Source organism: Lepus europaeus, chromosome 10 (genome assembly GCF_033115175.1).
Source record: "Lepus europaeus isolate LE1 chromosome 10, mLepTim1.pri, whole genome shotgun sequence".
Taxonomy (NCBI): Eukaryota; Metazoa; Chordata; class Mammalia; order Lagomorpha; family Leporidae; genus Lepus; species Lepus europaeus.
Window position 1 is genome coordinate 104,337,122 of NC_084836.1, and position 18,225 is coordinate 104,355,346.

At 42.3% G+C, this 18,225-nt stretch overlaps 1 protein-coding gene across 5 annotated transcripts in view; it reads right to left on the reverse strand.

Moving 5' to 3' along the window:
- Positions 1-18,225, reverse strand: part of RBL1 (RB transcriptional corepressor like 1) — a 75,668-nt gene that overhangs the window by 36,209 nt on the left and 21,234 nt on the right. For all 5 annotated transcript variants that reach the window (XR_009867097.1, XM_062204169.1, XM_062204168.1 and 2 more), the window contains 8 exons: positions 17,983-18,032; positions 16,924-17,110; positions 15,687-15,853; positions 14,025-14,137; positions 13,714-13,817; positions 10,237-10,374; positions 5,231-5,395; positions 131-263 (listed from right to left, as the gene is read on the reverse strand). Coding sequence is in view for 4 of the 5 variants with exons in the window: in XM_062204169.1 (XP_062060153.1) it covers positions 131-263; positions 5,231-5,395; positions 10,237-10,374; positions 13,714-13,817; positions 14,025-14,137; positions 15,687-15,853; positions 16,924-17,110; positions 17,983-18,032 (1,057 nt within the window). In the remaining variant the exon portion in view is untranslated. The remainder of the gene's footprint in view (positions 1-130; positions 264-5,230; positions 5,396-10,236; positions 10,375-13,713; positions 13,818-14,024; positions 14,138-15,686; positions 15,854-16,923; positions 17,111-17,982; positions 18,033-18,225) is intronic.

The following is an 18,225-nucleotide window of genomic DNA, read 5'->3' on the forward strand; positions in this document are numbered from 1 at the left end:
CCAGCAGACGGGAGATCTATCTGTCTCTCTGCTTTTCAAATACAAATAAATAAAAATGAAAAAAATATGTTACTAAGACATGAAATTTTCTCTGAAAATTAGTTTTTCACCTTAACAATTTTGAACATACCTCTTCGAAGACTCCCACTATCAGTCCGAACTTCCTTGACTCTTGGATGCATTATAGGAGACATTGGTATCATGGGAAGATGTCCCTGAACATTGCCACAATTTCCTGTTTCAAAGTTATTTGGGAATATAACCTGTAGAAAACAAAAGCCTTTTTTTAAAAATTCCGATAAAAAACCAATTAAAACTTAGAAAACAATTTCTTATCGTTTTCTACAATATTGCCCTTTTCTTCTTCTTCTTAACAAAACATGTATGTAACTGATTGCATAAAATGTTTAATTGTGGCTCTTTTTGTATCTTTTTAAAAGATTTACTTATTTTATTTGAAGGACAGAGTTAGAGAAAGGCAGAGGCAGAGAGAGGGAAAGAGGTCTTCCATCCGCTGGTTCACACTCCAAATGGCCGCAATGGCCAGAGCTGTGCCGATCTGAAGCCAGGAGCCAGGAGCTTCTTCTGGGTCTCCCACGCAGGTACAGGGGCCCAAGGACTTGGGAGATCTTCTACTGCTTTCCCAGGCCATAGCAGAGAGCTGGATTGGAAGTGGAGCAGCTGAGACTTGAACTGGCGTCTGTATGGTATGCTGGTACTGCAGGTTGCAGCTTTACCCACTACATCACAGCGCAAGCCCAAAACTTGATATTTTTTAAAGACTGATTTATTTATTTTGAAGGCTGAGTGACAGAGATGAAAAGAGAGAGAGAGAGAGAGAGAGAGAGAGAGAGAGAGAGAGTGTTTGTGTGTGCGTGTGTGTGTGAGTGTTGGTTTACTCCCAATATGGCCCCAACAACCAGGGCTAGGCCAGTCTGAAGCCAGAAGCCAAGAACTCCCTCTGGGTTTCCCACATGGGTGGCAGGGCCTCAAGTACTTGGGCCATCATTCTCTTCCCAGGTGCATCAGTAGGGAGGAGGACTGGAAGCAAAGCCCCGGGACTTGAATCAGCACTCTGATAGGGAATGTGGGCATTTCAAGTGGTGGCATAACTCAGTGCACCACAGCATCTGTACCAAAAACTTCATTTTTAAATTCTAAATACCACTAATGAAAACTGTTGATTAGAATATTTATAATAATACGATTAATGGTTTGTTAAGATAGGATAAAGATAAAGCACAAGCAGTATAAAGCAGATAAATTAGGCATCATCAAAAAAAAATTTTTTAAGCTTCATTTATTTGAAAGGCAGAGCTAGAGAGAGGAAGAGATAGAGAGAGAATCTTCCATCTGCTGGTTCACTCTCCAAATGGTCACAAATTGTGGAGCTGGGCTGATCCAAAGCTAGGATCCAGGAGCTATTCTGGGTCACCCACATGAGTGCAGGGTCCAAAGAACTTGGGCCATCCTGTGCTACTTTCCCAGATGCATTAGAAGGGAGCTCGATCAGAAGTGGAGCAGCCAGGACTCAAACTGGCACCCATTTGGGATGCCAGTGCCACAGGCAGTAGCTTAATCTGCTACACCACAGCGCTGGCCACATTAGAAAAAAACTCAAAAAATTATTTATTTTTAATTTAATTATTTTAAAGGCAGACAGACACAGAGAGATAAAGGGTGAGAGAGATACACAGAGATTTTTTTTTTTTTTTTTTGACAGGCAGAGTGGATAGTGAGAGAGAGAGACAGAGAGAAAGGTCTTCCTTTTGCCGTTGGTTCACCCTCCAATGGCCGCTGCAGCCGGCGCATCGCGCTGATCCGAAGCCAGGAGCCAGGTGCTTCTCCTGGTCTCCCATGCGGGTGCAGGGCCCAAGGACTTGGGCCATCCTCAACTGCACTCCTGGGCCATAGCAGAGAGCTGGACTGAAAGAGGAGCAACTGGGACAGAATCCAGTGCCTCGACCGGGACTAGAACCCAGGGTGCTGGCGACGCAGGCAGAGGATTAGCCTATTGAGCCGTGGCGCCAGCCAACAGCAGTTGTTTTAAATGCCCACAACAGGGGTTAGCGCTATGGTACAGCAGGTTAAAAGCCCCAGCCTAAAGCACTGGCATCCCATATGGGAGCTATTTCAAGTCCCAGCTACTCCACTTCCAAATCAGCTCCCTGCTAATGAGCCTAGGAAAGCAGTGGAGGATCGCCCAAGTTCCTGGGCCCCTGCACCCAAGTGGGAGACCCGGTAAAAGCTCCAGGCTCTGGCTTTAGATCAGCTCAGCTCTAGCCATTGTGGCCATTTGGGAAGTGAACCAGATGGAAGACCTCTCTCTCTGTCTCTAGCTCTCTCTGTAATTCTGCCTTTCAAATAAATATTAAATAAATAAATAATTTTTTTTTAAATGCCCACAACAGCCGAGGCTGGGCCAAGTGAAAGCCAGGAGCCCAGAACTCAGTCTGGGTTTTCCACATTGGTGGCAGGAACCCAAGTACTTGAGCCGTCATCTGCTGCCTCCAAAGATGCTTATTTGTAGTAATCTAAAATGGGAAGTTGAGCTGCAACTCAAACCCAGGTACTCTTACCATGAGATGCAGGAGTGCTGATAAGCAGCCTAGCCACTGTGCCAAATGCCTGCACCAGAAGTACAAATTTTATGTGATAAAACACATCATTAAGAAAGTGAAATTCAGGGGCCACCTCTGTGGCATAGTAGGCTAAGCCTCTGCCTGGGACACTGGCATCCCATATAGATGCTAGTTTGTGTCCCTGCTGTTCCTCCCCTGATCCAGCTCTTTGCTTATGGCCTGGGAAAGCAGAAGAAGATGGCCCAAGTCCTTGGTCGCCTGCACCAGCATGGGAGACCAGGCTCCTGGATTAGGACTGGTTCAGCTCCGGCCATTGCAGCCATTTGGAGAGTAAACCAGTGGATGGAAGACGTTTCTCCCCCCTCCCTCTCTCTGTAACTCTACCTCTCAAATAAAAAAGAAAGTGAAATTCAACCTAGAGAATCAGAGAAAAGTTTTCCAAGTATCTGATATGGAAACTGTATCTAGAATATATCAATTACTTCTATAACTCAATATTTAAATAAATTAAAAATAGGCAAAGGATCTGAATAAAGCATTTCTCCAAAAACACAGGCAAATGGTTAATAACATGAAAAGATTTCAACAATATTAGTTATTAGGAAAATGCAATCCAAAGCCAAAGTGACTTAGCACTTCATACCTACAAAGATGGCTACAATCAGAAAGACAGACAGTAACAATATGGGCAAGGATGTAGACATGCTGGAATCTTTAAACACTAATGAGGGGAATAAATGATAGTCACTTTAGAAAATAGCTTGATAGCTCTTCAAAAGGTTAAAGATATACCATGTTACTCAGCAACTATACTCTGATACATACCCAAGGAAAATGAAAATATACTTACTTGTTTTAAATGCCCTGTTTTAAACTTGTGCCTGTCCAATTTAAAACCAAGTTGTTTTTTTTTTTCATTTTCAATTATCTTTATATACAGAAGATCGATTCAGTATATACTAAGTAAAGATTTCATCAGCTTGGTTTTAAATTGGACATTGCATAGAAAATTAATCAATTTTTAAAAAATATCATGTAGGATCTCTGTCCTTAATGTGCTGTACATTGTGATTTAACGCTATAACTAGTACTCCAACAGTATTTTTCACTTTGTGTTGCTATGTGGGTGCAAACTGTTGAAATCTTTATTTAATATATACTAAACTGATCTTCATTGAAAATGAATCTTGATGTGAATAGAAGGGGAGAGGGAGCAGGAAAGGAGAGGGTTGCAGGTGGCAGGGAAGTTGGGGGTGGGGGAAGCCATTGTAATCCATAGCTGTACTTTGGAAATCTATATTCATTAAATAAAAGTTAAAAAAAAAAAACAAAAAAAAAAAACTTGTGCCTGAATGTTCATTACAGCATCATTCATAATAGCCAGAGGCTAAACTACCTCGAATGCCATCTGCTGACGAAGGATGAATGAAGTATGGCATCGCCGTGCACTATGCTGCAGTGGACATTTGGCCTAGTGATTCAGATGCTGGTTAAGCTCTCTGCTATGGCCTGGGACAGCAGTGGAAGATGGCCCAGGTCTTTGGGCCCCTGCATCCATGCGGGAGACCCAAAAGAAACTCCAGTCTCCTGGCTTTGGATTGGCCCAGCTCTGGCCCATGCGGCCATCTGGGGAGTGAACCAGCGGATGAAAGACCCCCCCCCCCCCCGTCTATCTAACTCTGACTAGCAAATAAACAAATAAATCTTTAAAAAAAAGATGCTGGTTAATTTTTACTTTTAAGCTTTTATTATTCATACATCCACATTTTGTACTGAAGCACAAATCTTGTTTTAGATGATCACTCTCAAAACTACCTCAATGAAAGTATTAGACATAATGCAAAGGTTAAGTCCTAGAAACTCATGTTAACAAGTCGTTACAACTCATGCAAATGAATTAAATTGCACTTAAGTGCCTTAGATTTGGATGAGTAATTTCATAAAAATTTATTATTGTAGACACAAATTCTGAAGTCCCAATGATGTAAAAGGGAATCAAAAATAGTAGCATTAGATAGCATTTCTGTATTGTGAATTTAAAGAATTCAATTTTTTTTCTTTCTTTAGTTTTGAGAGGAAGGGAAGGAGAGGAAGAGAGCATGAGAGAGAGATACACACATATAAAGGGAGAGGAATCTCCCATCCACTGTTTATTTCCTAAATGCCCACAACAGTCAAGGCTAGGTTGGGCCAAACCACATGGGTGGATGCTGGTTAACTTGTTAGCAACCCATATTAGAGCACCTGAGTTCGAGCCCTGGCTCCCCAATTCTGGCTTTTGTTAATGTGTACCCAGTGTGATGGCTCAAGGATCTAGGTCCCTGCCATTCATCCGAGGAATCTGGATTGAATTCCAAGTTCCCAACTTTGGCCTGGTCTAGTCCTGGCCATTGTAGGCATTTAAGGAATGAACCAGCAGTTGGGAGCACTATTAGTGTCTTAAATAAAATAAATATTTAAAAACAAAACATTATGCTAAGTGAAAGAAGCCAGTCATGAAGGACCATATACACAGTTCCGTTTACATGAACTGTCCAGTACAGGCAAATCTATAGAGATAGAAAGTAGATTGTACAGTATGCAGGTTACATCCTGATAGAGCCATTATGTGAATAAATGGTGAGATTAACAGCCTTGTCCCGACTCACTTCTTCACAGGTAGGAACTTTGTTTGCAGAAGCCTGGAGAGCTTCCCACAGCACAGAACTGTGACTCCATGCTAAACTCTCCAAAATCTGTTCTTCAATGCTGTTCAGGTGTTTTACCATGTCTCTCGAGAGCCCTTCCTCTGAGCGTATCACCACTTCAATAACCTGGATAGGAGAAAGGGGAGAAGACACTTTGGTATCAAGCAATGGTTTCAAGTCTGGGCTTTCATGTATAACTGGACTTACTCTGCAATATGCAACCAACATATGACATCTTTAAACCATAATTCAATGGCCTACTAAATCTTTTAATAAAGGAGTTTGGAAGGTCTTCAATTACTTTCACATAGGGCAGGCATTGTGGCACAGCATGTTAAGCTGCTGCATCCCATATGGGAGTGCCTGGTTCAAGTCTTGGTTCCTCTACTTCCAATCTAGCTTCTACTAACGCATCCTAAGAGGCAGCAGATGTTGGCTCAAGTGCTTGGGGCACTACCACTCAAATGGGAAACAAGGGTGGAATTCCAGGCTCCTGGCTTCAGCATGGCCTGGCCTGGTTGTTGTGGCCATTTAGACAATGACAGAGATTTTTCACATATATGTGTGTGTTTCACATATTTTAATGCTCATTTATTTACATCTATTAGAAAGGGGTGCAGGTGGGGAGTTATCTTCCATCTGCTGATTCACTTCCCAAATGGTCCAACAACCAGGGCTGAGTCAGGCTGAAGCCAGGAGCCAGGAACTCAATCCTGGTTTGCCAAAATAGGGGCAGGGACCCGAGCACTTGAGCCATCATCTGCTGCCACCAAGGAAGCGTTAGCAGAAAGCTGGATTGGAAGCAGAAGAGTTGGGACTGGAACCAGCATTCCAACATGAAATACAGAGGTCCAAGCAGCAGCTTAACCCACTGTGACACAACACCCACCCCATCATGTTTCATTTTACACATGAAAAAGAGAGGCAGTGACAGATCAGAACTGGTCTACAGCCCACAGGAGATATTAGGTCTTGGGCCCCCAGTCTAGCTCTAGTTTTAATTTACTGCCCCTTCCTAGGCTATTCTTCACAATGTCACAAAAGAATGATTTATTTAAAAGTAACTTTGCTTATATACATGATTCTAACTACATATAGAAAAATATTAAGAGATTATTGCTATTATTAATTTCCAGACGGCAGCTGAGAAACACTTTCTGGGTTTTCACGCACACACTCAGATGGCATGTGATTACTATTAACGATATAGAGATTACATTGTGATGTGAATATTCACATTTATGAGTATTTTCTTCAACAAGCATGTATTATCTTTGAGGTAAAAAACAAGGAATTTTACTTCTTGAATGAAATTAACAATGTTAGAAATAATGGGACTGGGGGCCAGCTTTCTGGCAAAGCAGGTTAAGCTGCTGCATGAGTCCCAGGTATTCTGCTTCTGAACCAGTTTCCTGCTAATGTGCCTAGGAAGGCAGTGAAAGATGGACCAGGTACTTGGGGCCCTGCCTTGCACATGGAAGACCAGCATGGATTTCCTGGATCCTGGCTTCAGCCTGGCTCAACTGTGGCTGTTCTAGCCATTTGGGGAGTAAATCCGCTGATGGAAGATATGTCTCTTTGTCTCCACCCACTATCTCCGCCTTTCAAAAAATAATCTTTTTTTTAAAGGATTTTTTTTTTAATTTGAAAGGCCAAGTTACACAAAAAGAGAGTCCTCCATCTCTTCTATCCACTGGTTCACTCACCAAATGGCAGCAACAGCCAGAGCTGGACCAAGACAAAGTCAGGAGCCAGGAATTTTGTCTGGGCCTCCCACATGGGTGCAGGACTGGAAGTGGAACAGCCAAGACTCAAACTGGTGCCCATATGTGATGCTGGCACTGCAGGTGGTGGTTTAACCACTATGCCACAGCGCCGGTCCCAATAAATAATCTTTATAAAAAAAATTGCGGGGCCAGTGCTGTGGCATAGTGGTTAAGCCACCACCTGCAGTGCCAGCATCGAATATGGGTGCCAACTTGAGTCCTGGATGCTCCCTGTTAATGGCTTGGGAAAGCAGTGGATGATGGCCCAAGGGCTTGAGATCCTGCACCCATGTAGGGAACCTGGAAGAAATTGCTGGCTCCTGATTGGCTCAGTTCCAGCCATTGTGGCCATTTGGGGAGTGAACCAGCAGACGAAAGACTTCTCTCTCTGTCTTTCCTTTTCTTTGTCTGTAACTCTGCCTCTCCAATAAATATTAAAAAATAAACCAAAAAAACCGAACTGTTATTAGGTTATGGCAGACAACTAATTTTCCTAATGGGAAAACATGAATAAATACATCAACATAAAGTAATTATAATGAAATTTTCCCTAGGAAGCCTAAAAATATTTTAATCATAGTTAAAAATTTAAACATAAACTTTCCAATGATCTGCATTTTCTTTAAGACTTAATTATTTATTTGAAAATCAGAGTTACAGAGAGAGAGAGAGAGAGAGACAGAGACAGAGAGAGAGAGATCTTCTATCCTCTGGTTCACTCCCCAAATGGCCACAATGGCTGGGGCTGGGCTAGGCTGAATTCAGGAGCCAGGAGCTTCTTCTGGGTTTCCCATATGGGTGCAGGGGCCCAAAGCCTTGGGCCATCTTCTGCTGTTTTCCCAGACATATTACCAGGGAGCTGGATCAGAAGCAGAGCAGTTGGGACTCAAACCAGTGTCCATATGGGATGCCAGGACTGCAGACGGTGACTTAACCGGCTGCGCCATAGCACTTGCCCCATTCTGCATTTTCTACATCTTTAAAGATTTATTTATTTATCTCAAAGGCAAAAGAGAAAGAACATGATTCCCATTAAAAAAAAAAAAAGATTTACTAATTATTTGAGAGGTAGAATGACTGAAGAAGGAGAGACAGTGAGAGAAATCTTCTATCCAGTGGTTCACTCCCAAAATGAATACAATGGCAAGTGCTGGACCAGGTGGAAGCCAGGAGCCTAGAACTCCATCCTGGTCTCCCACATAGGTAGACAGACTAAGTACTTGGGTGTTCTGCTGCCTTCCCAGGAAAATTAGCAGGAAGCTGGGTTGGAAGCAACAACTGTTGGAACTCAGATTAGCAGTTCAATATGAGATGCTAACATGTAAGCAGATGCTTAACTGATTGTGCCACTAGGTCTCTCTACAACTTCGTCCCAAGCTTATTTACACAGGAAAATTTAACTTTTTAAATAAATTTATTTTTTATTTATTAGAAAGGCAATATTACAGAGAGAGGAGAGAAACAGAAATAAAGGTTTACTCCCCAAATGGCCACCAATGACCAGGGCTGGGTCAGCCTGAAGCCAGGAGCCTGGAGCATCTTCCTGGTCTCTTACATGAGTTCTGTGGCCCAAGGACTTTGCCATTTTCCATTGTTTTCCCAGGTGCATTAGCAGGGAGCTAGATTGGAAATGGAAAACCCAGGTCTTGAATCTGACCACATAGGGAATCCTGGTGTTGCAGGAGGAGGCTTAACCTGATATACCACAATGTGAGCCCCAAATTTAACTATTAAAGCTAGTTTTTCTATCATTAGTAGTCTGAGAGTACCACAGATGACAAAATATTAACTAAGTCATGCCAATAAGCATATGAGTAACAACAGTATTGAATCTGAACACTAGGTAATATCACCATAATCAATTTTGGACTTTTTATTTTCTCCTGGAAGAAAGTAATTTTGTTCTTCATCATGAGTCTGTTTAACAGGATCACAATTTTCATTCATACATATGGAAACCTTAAGTTAAGTACATACTTCCAGGTCCTATTTGCAAGTCAGTGATGTTAAGAGTCATAGGCCAGGGGCCAGCACTGTGGTGTAGCAGGTAAAGCTGCCACCTGCAGTGCTGGCATCCTGTATGGGGGCCAGTTCAATTCCTGGTTGCTCCAATTCCAATACAGCTCTCTGCTATGGCCTGGAAAAGCAGTAGAAGATGATCCAAGTCCTAGGGCTCCTGCCCCCATGTGGGAGACCAAAAACTCCTGGCTCTTGGCTTTGGATTGGTGCAGCTCTGGCCCTTGTGGCCATCTGGGGAGTGAACCAGTGGATGGAAGACCTCTCTCTCTGCCTCTCCTCTCTCTGTGTAACTCTGACTTTTAAGTAAATAAATAAATCTTAAAAAAAAAAAAAAAAGGTCAAAGGCCTGAAACTGTGCCTTAAATTATGTATTTAGGCTGACGCCACGGCTCACTTGGCTAATCCTCCGCCTGTGGTGCCAGCACCCTGGGTTCTAGTTCTGGTTGGGGTGCCGGATTCTGTTCCGGTTGCTCCTCTTCCAGGCCAGCTCTCTGCTGTGGCCCGGGAAGGCAGTGGAGGATGGTCCAAGTGCATGGGCCCTGCACCGCATGGGAGACCAGGAGGAAGCACCTGGCTCCTGGCTTCGGATCGGTGCAGCACGCCGGCCGTAGCAGCCATTTGGGAGGTGAACCAACGGAAAAGGAAGACCTTTCTCTCTGTCTCTCTCTCTCTCACTGTCTAACTCTGCCTATCAAAAAAAAAATATATATATATATATATATATATATATATATATATATATACGTATTTAATACTCTCACCTTCTCTCTTTTGCCCCTGACTCTGCTCAAAAGGAAAATCTGTTTTCAGAATGCCTCTCACAGTATTTCCAAACTTCAAGATAGTATTCCTTCAGCACTGAGACAGGGCAGGCAGAGAGCCTGAGCTGGAGTCCAGCTCTACGCCCAGCTCCAGTTTCCTGAGACTGCAGACATTAGGAGCAGTTCGTGAGGGCTCATGTAGTTGGGTCTCTACCACCCACATGGAAACCCAGAATAAATTCTTGGCTCCCAGTTTTTGCTTTGGCCCAGACCTGGCTGCTGGGAGCATTTAGGGAATAAACCAGTAGATGGGAAATAGCTGCCTGTTGGTCTCTCTTTCACATAAAATAAATACACTTAAAAACAAAAGATAACACAAGATTTATGCAACGGACACATAAGTCCTTCATTCTTATCTCACCTTGTAAAAATAAAATGGCTGCAAATTGAGAACTTCAATAATCCAAGGAAAAGTACGAGGTGAGCTATAGGCAAACAGTACTATTTCCAAACAGCAAGCCATCAAGGAACGATGGAATAAATCCTGCTCTAAAAGAACCTGTGAAGAGAAACACCACAGTTTAATATTTCTCAGCAATTTCAATCCTTGCCATTCTAAAAAGAATGAATAGAAGTAGTAGAAAGTAACTTATTCAGATTTTTATACCAGATTACTGGAGGTAAAAATTAACAGTTCTCAAAATGATGAAGAGTTTCTTTGTAATATTTAATCTTGCTTAGTGGTAGATATTTTATTTAAATGAGGTATACACAACAATCTGCTTTGAAGTTTGAACAAATAACAAAATAGTCAATATTCGCATCCAGAAAAAAGCAATAGGATTGATTCTTTTGTATAAATGACAATTGTTCTGTCAACATAAGGGTTTATTAATCAAAAAACTAAATAGAAGGTAGTATGTCACAGTTAAGAAAAAAGTCCAGAGAAGAATAATTCACAGAGAAGATAAAGTCCATTTTCACCATGGAGTTTAAGATTTAATGTTTTGGGGGCGGTGCTGTAGTGTAATAGGTAAAGATGCCACCCGTGGCGCCGGCATCCCATATGGGTGCCTGTTCAGGTGCTGGCTGCTCCATTTCTGAATCAGTTCCCTGCTTATGTGCCTAGGAAAGCAGCAGAGGATGGCCCAAGTGTTTGGGCCTCTGAAACTATGTGGGAGACCGGGAGAAAACTCCTGGCTTTGGATGTGTCCAGCTCTGGCCACTGCGGTCTTTTGGGGAGTGAACCAGAGATCTGTCTCTCCCTCTCTCTAACTCTGCCTTTTGTGTAAGTAAATAAATCACTAAAAAAAATTTAATGTTTTCAGTTTAAATTTTATTTACTTGAAAAGCAGAGTGATGGCCAGCACCATGGCTCACTAGGCTAATCCTCTGCCTGCAGCGCCAGCACCCCGTGTTCTAGGCCCGGTTTGGGCGCCAGATTCTGTCCTGGTTGCTCCTCTTCCAGTCCAGCTCTCTGCTGTTGCCCGCGAAGGCAGTGGAGGATGGCCCAAGTGCTTGGGCCCTACACCCGCATGGGAGACCAGGAGGAAGCACCTGGCTCCTGGCTTTGGATCGGGGCAGCACACTGGCCATAGTGGCCATTTAGGGGGTAAACCAACGGAAAAGGAAGACCTTTCTGTCACTCTCCCTCTCTCTCATTGTCTAACTCTGCCTGTCCAAAAAAGAAAAAGAAAAAAGAAAAGCAGAGTGAGAGAGTGAATAAATGGCTGGGGGGTAGGTGTAGAAAAAGAGAGAGATTATCTTTCATCTGCTGGTACACTCCCCAAAAGAGCTGGGGCCAGGCTGAAGCCAAGGAACCTGGAACTCCATCTAGGTCTTCCACGTAGGTGCAGGGGCCCAAGTAATTAGGCCATTTCTGCTGCTTTCTTAGCCACATTAGCAGGGAGCTGGCTTGGATTCTGAGCAGCCTGGACTCAAAATGGCAATCATATGGGATGCCAGCAGATGCCAATGTCATAGGCAGCAATTTAACCTGGTGTGCCACACCAGCTCCCAAATTTCAGTTTTAAAGATGGCAATTGTTTCTTCTTTCCGATATTACCCCACATCAGAAAGAATAAGGAACAGGAACCATTTTAGATAAAACTAGAATGAAAGTAGATGAGGGGCCGGCGCATAACGACTGCAGTGCCAGCATCCCATATGGGCACCAGTTAGAGTCCCGGCTGCTCCGTTTTCAATCCAGCTCTCTGCTGCAGCCTGGGAAAGCAGTAGAAGATGGCTCAAGACCTTGGGGCCCTGCACCTGCATGGGAGACTTGGAAGCAGCTCCTGGCTCCTGGCTTCAGATTGGTGCAGCTATGGCCACTTCAGCCAATTGAGGAGTGAACCAGTGGATGGAAGACTTCTCTCTCTCTCTCTGCCTCTTCTCTCTCTGTGTAACTCTGACTTTCAAATAAATAAATAAATCTTAAAAAGAAAAGAAAGAAAGTAGATGAAAGGGAGCTGGACTGGAAGTGCATCAGCAGGACACAAACTGATGCCCATATGGGATGCCAGCATTGCAGGCAGCATCTTTGACGGCTATGCCACAATGCCAGCTCCAATATGTCTGCCTTTAAGATAAATAATTTAAAGATAAAAAAGGGGGAACCACAATAAAGAGATATGAAGAAAATTTCCAGAGTGAAAACAAAGAAAAATGGTATAATAATTATACTGCATCCTTAGATATCAAGCTATTCCTACTGGAATAGAAGATCAGAAGACTAGTGACTGCAGGGAAGAGAGGATGAAACTGAAAGATCAATGATCATTTAAGAGGTTTGACTTTGTAGAAACATTTTTACATAGCTATTGGAGAGTGGTCAGACTTCGTCAAAAGTTCAAAGAAAAAAAGTATTAAAAAAAAAAAACAACTCAGGGCTAGTTCTGTGATGGAGCAGGTAAAGCCACGAGCTGCAGTGCCGGCATCCCATATGGCGCCAGTTGGGACTCGCGGCTGCTGCAGCTGGACTCTGCCGGCATGGGAAAGCAGTGAAAGATGGCCCAGGTCCTTGGGACCCTGCAACCATATGGGAGACCTGGAAGAAGTTCCTGTTTCCATGTCGCACAGCTCTGGCTGTTGAGGTCATTTGGGGAGTGAGCCAGTGGATGGAAGATCTCTCTCTCTCTCTCTCTCTCTGTGCCTCTATAACTCTTTCAAATAAATAAATAAATCTTGGGGCTGGCGCTGTGGCACAGCAGGTTAACGCCCTGGCCTCAAGCGCCGGCACCCCATATGGGTGCCAGTTCAAGACCCGGCTGCTCCACTTCCTGTCCAGCTCTCTGCTGTGGCCTGGGAAAGCAGTAGAAGATGGCCCAAGTCCTTGGGCCCCTGCACCCACGTGGGAGACCCGGAGGAAGCTCGTGGCTCCTGGCTTTGGATTGGTGCAGCTCCGGCCATTGTGGCCAACTGGGGAGTGAACCATTGGATGGAAGACCTCTCTCTCTGTCTCTCTCTCTGCCTCTCCTCTCTCTGTGTAACTCTGACTTTCAAGTAAAATAAATAAATCTATAAAATAAAAATTAAAAATAAATAAATAAATCTTAAAAAAAAAATAAAAACAACTACCACCATGTTATGACCTAAAAGCACAGGGAGTTATAAACAAACACCTCAATTATCAGTAGGGGAGCTCATTTTTACTAGCTGGGCATGAAGGACATGAAAAGGACTAAAGGAAAAGGACACTGACAGCGTACCAAATATGAACACGTATGGCTAGCCCTAGCTGTGGCAAATTCAACTGAAGCCATGAAAATGTCATCTTGACCAAGTGTGCCATAAACTGCTGACCCCAGAAGGCCCTGTACAGCTGCAGAGCCTCCTGGACACCACTTCCAGGCCAGGACTTTCTGACCTCCCCAGTGGCTGGGAGGGGGGATTTACTTACGGACATATCCATTCCATGAAGTCTTCGTGTTTCCTGAACCATCACAGTTTCTAATATTTTATAATATAAAATTTCTGCCAGCTTAAGTCTGTTTATAGCAAAGTCTATAAGAGAAATAAAGGGAAAACATATGCTAATGAAATCAAGTTAAGGGTTGAAAACAAAACTTATTGTATAAATTTAAATTGTGTTAAAGAACAACATTTATCACATAAATTTAAATCTGATAGATTAAGAGTAACAGAAAAGGAAAAATAGAATTTCTACTGTTTTGGGGACAATGCTATGCCAACTTAGTTTTCTCTTCTTACCTATGTGAGATCCTGGCTGTTCATCTGTTGATTGGGTATAATGTTGGCAGAAAGTCTCTCCTATTCCTTTCACTATTTTTGTAATGTTTTCCACAGGATTACGCATACAAGATCTACAAAATACAAAGAGGAACCTAATTATCAGAAAAAAAGAAAACTAACAAGATTTCTCTTTAAGAAACAGTTTAGGGGCTGATGCTGTGGCATAGCGGGTAAAGCTGCTGCCTGCAATGCTGGCATCCCAATTGGGCGCTGGTTCAAGTCCCAACTGCTCCACTTCTGATCCAGCTCCCTCTTAATGCATCTGGAAAGGTAGCAGAGGATTGCCTAAGTCCTTGGGCCCCTGTACCCATATGGGAGAATTGGAAGAATCTCCTGGCCCCTGGCTTCAGATCAGTCCAGCCCCAACCGTTGTGGCCATTTGAGGAGTGAACTAGTGAATGGAAGACCTCTCTCTCTTTCCTTCTCTCTCTGTAACTCTACCTTTCAAAATAAATAAATCTTTTAAAAAATAGTTTAAGGTTGTAAATTTAGCATGGTACTTAAGACACTGCTTGGGGAGCTGGTACCCTAGCGCAGGGGGTTAAGCAACTGCCTCTCCTGCCACCATCCCATATAAGCACCACTTCCAAGTTCCATCTGCTCCACTTCTGATCCAGGTTCCTAGTAATGTGCTGGGGAAGGCAAAAACAATGGTCCAAGTACCTGGGTCCCTGCCACCCATGTGGGAGACCTGGATGAAGCTCCTGTCTTTGACCTGGCCCAGCCCTGGCCATTGTGGCTATCTGGGGAGTGAGCCAATGGATGGAAGATTCTCTCTGTCTCTCCCTCTTTCTTTATAACTCTGCTTTTCAAATAAATAAATCCTAAAAAAAACCCAAAAACTCAATGTACAAGGAAAAATATGTATAATTCAGAGGTAGAAATAAGCAAATAACTGAGGCAAATAACTTTTAGGATACACTTAACCTTGAAGTCTATAATCCTACAAAATAACATTTATAGGGCCTGGCATTGTGGCTAAGTGGGTAAAGCTACTGCCTGAGATGCCAGCATCCCATGTAGGTTCTAGTTCAGGTCCTGTCTGCTCCACTTCTGATCCAGCTCCCTGCTAATCACCTGGGAAAAGCAGTGGAATAACATTTATATACAATTTTTAATAAGTACTTCTATCCAGGGGCTGGCGCTACGGTGTAGCAGGTAAAGCCACTGCCTGTAGTTTCGGCATCCAATATGGGTGCTGGTTCAAATCCCAGTTGCTCCACAACTGATCCAGCTCTCTGTTATGGCCTGGGAAAGCAGTAGAAGATGTCTTTGAGAAGTCCTTGAGCCCCTGCACCCATGTGGGAAGAAGCTCCTGGCTCCAGATCAGCACAGCTCCAGGCATTGCAGCCATTTGGGGAGTGAACCAGCAGATGGAAAGACCTCTCTCTCTCTCTCTCTCTCTGCCTCTGCCTCTCTGTAACCATGCCTTTCCAATTTCAATTAAAAAAAAGTACTACTATCTGGTTTTAGGTCAATATATATTGTGGTTGAAATTGTACAGTAGAACTTGCCAAATGTGTATCCACTATTTCAAGAAGGCTGAATATACTGCAAACAGAACAGAATAAGAATCTAATTTTAAAAACATGATTATATAAACAGTAGAACTAAACTTACTCAAAAATATTTATAAGTTGTTCACTTGCTGCATTTTTTAGTCCAGCTACAATGCTCTGTAAGCGGCTCACACTTTGGGTAGCAGAAGCAACAGGAGTAATGACTGCTTCTTTTTCTCGTAAATATCGCCGTCCTGTCAGTGGGGTAGAAGGTGCAAATGATCTTTTCTATGAGAAAAGAAAAATCTGTGAGATTAACATTTACTTCCTGCTTATTGTGTAATTCAGTATACATACTATGCATATTCAAATTTATAGTTAGTTTTCCCCTCTTTATTACCTACCAAATTTTTAGCAATACTATGCTAATAATATTCTTATATTTGAATAATACTTTTTTTAAAGATTTATTTAATTTATTTGAAAGGCAGCGTTAGAGAGAGAAGAAGAAGAGACGGAGAGAGAGAGAGGTCTTCCATCCCTGGTTCACTCCCCAAATGGCTGCAACAGCCAGGGCTAGGCAGGGCTGAAGCCAGAAGCTTCCGCTGGGCCTCCCACATGGGTGATTTCCCAGGTGCCTTAGCAGGGAGCTGGATCAGAAGTGGAGCAGCTGGGACTCAAACTGGCACCTATATATGATACTGGCGCTACAAGCAGCCACTTAATCTGATACATAACTCCAGCCCCTTAGTAACAGCAGTTTCTATCTATACTCTCATTTTATCTTATACTTTAATTTACGAGGAAAGTACCCAGAAAAGCTAACAACCTACTTAAGTTGACAAAGTTAATGGCAGAGCTAAGACTAAATTTTAGGTTTTCTACCTTCTAAACCAGTGAGTTTCCCATTTGAGCTCGTCTTCCAATCCATTTCACACATAAATACAAAATTAAGCCTTGGTCAACAAGCCTAGAGTTAAATGGCTGGATTTAGAGAAGAACTAATAGCTTATGTCACGGCTAGGATAGCACACTAAATTTTAAAGGAATATGAAAGAGTCTATATTGAAGCAAATAATGATAAGGAAGCATAAATTCTCTTTTATGTCAAAAGGCATATAATCTGATAAATGGAAGCATGTGTTGGGAAAATATACCCAAACTATCATTAATAGGAAGAAAGATGTAAGAGTACCAAATGCCATAGTTTTGAAAATTACCTTTTCAGGCTTGTATGTTAAATAAGAATTAGTAGAAGAAACTCAAGACTTAACTTGAAAGATGCTCTGCTGTTAGTAGGAATCACACACAGAGAGAAAAAGATCATTCAAGACTGAGTCGAGACTAGGTTATATTACTTTTTCAAAGTGTTGTTGAAGATTACACTCCACATTAGCCTGTGCTGTCAGTTTCCCTAGTGGGGTGTCACCAGTGAATTTCCGAGGTGTTCCAATTTCCTCTTCTGCATCTGCTCCCAGAAAGATCCTCTCATCAAAATCACCAACAGTTAGAACATACTCTTCATATTCCTTGTTAACTGCTTTGCTGCAAAGAGAATTATTTTAAGAAGCTAGAGTAAAACTAAGCTACACGATGGCTATACCTTGACTTGAAGGCAGACTTAGAATTCAGTTTGGGAAAGTGGATGACTTTCTAGCTTTTACTGACTACCCACCTAACAATATTAGAAGTTCTTATTTAATAATTGACATTCTTCACATTCATTCAATAAATTATTTTTGCAAAGTCAGGAGAAACAGAATATATAATTCATCTGACAAAAGCTGAAAATGTAATGAAGGAAAAGAAAACAGTATCTGATCACTGCGGAAACAACAGTGGCTTTGAAATAGTGGCATTCTGAATTCGCTGATGAAAGAATGTAAGATCAAATATATAAGTCACTGGCTCCATTTGTGATTTCATAAGAATAACTGTTTTAGATGAAAAAGTTTCTAAGATGTGCAACCAAAAATGTTTAGTGACAACGCCCATTCAATGTCACAAAAGAAGAGGGACGGGGACAACTCTTTACGGCACAGCTGGTTAAGCTGTGGCTGGAAAAGCTGTCATCCCATATTGGAGTGCTGGTTTGAGTCCTAGCTACCCTGCTTCCCATCCAGCTGCTTCCTAATGCACTTGGGCCTCTGCTATCGCAGGTTTGGCCTGGTTCAGCCCTGACTGTTGTGGTTATTTAGGGAGTGAACCAGTGAATGGAAGATCTTTCTGTCTCTCCCTCTCTAATGATCTGCCTTCCAGATAGACAGATAGATCAATTAATCAATCTTAAAAAAAAAAAAAAAAGAGCAGAGGGACTTGAATTTAAAGCAGTTATTTGATATGTTTAATTTACCAAATTTCACGAAGTCATTAATTAGCATATTATGGCCTAGGCAACATTAATGTTTGATATTTACCTGTTATCAGTAAAACTGGAAAGGTCCAGGAGGCATTCTCCTTTTAAAATCTGGGAATTAAAAAAAATCATTTTGGGACTTAATGCAATTAACATACACACACAAACACAAACACAATGAAAGCAATCTCAATCTTCACATTGGTTACTGTTATAACACATACAAAAACAGAACTGCTAAATATTTCCTTCAGACTAATAAGATCTGTTTATCATCCATATAAAATATTTTTAAAATATTTAA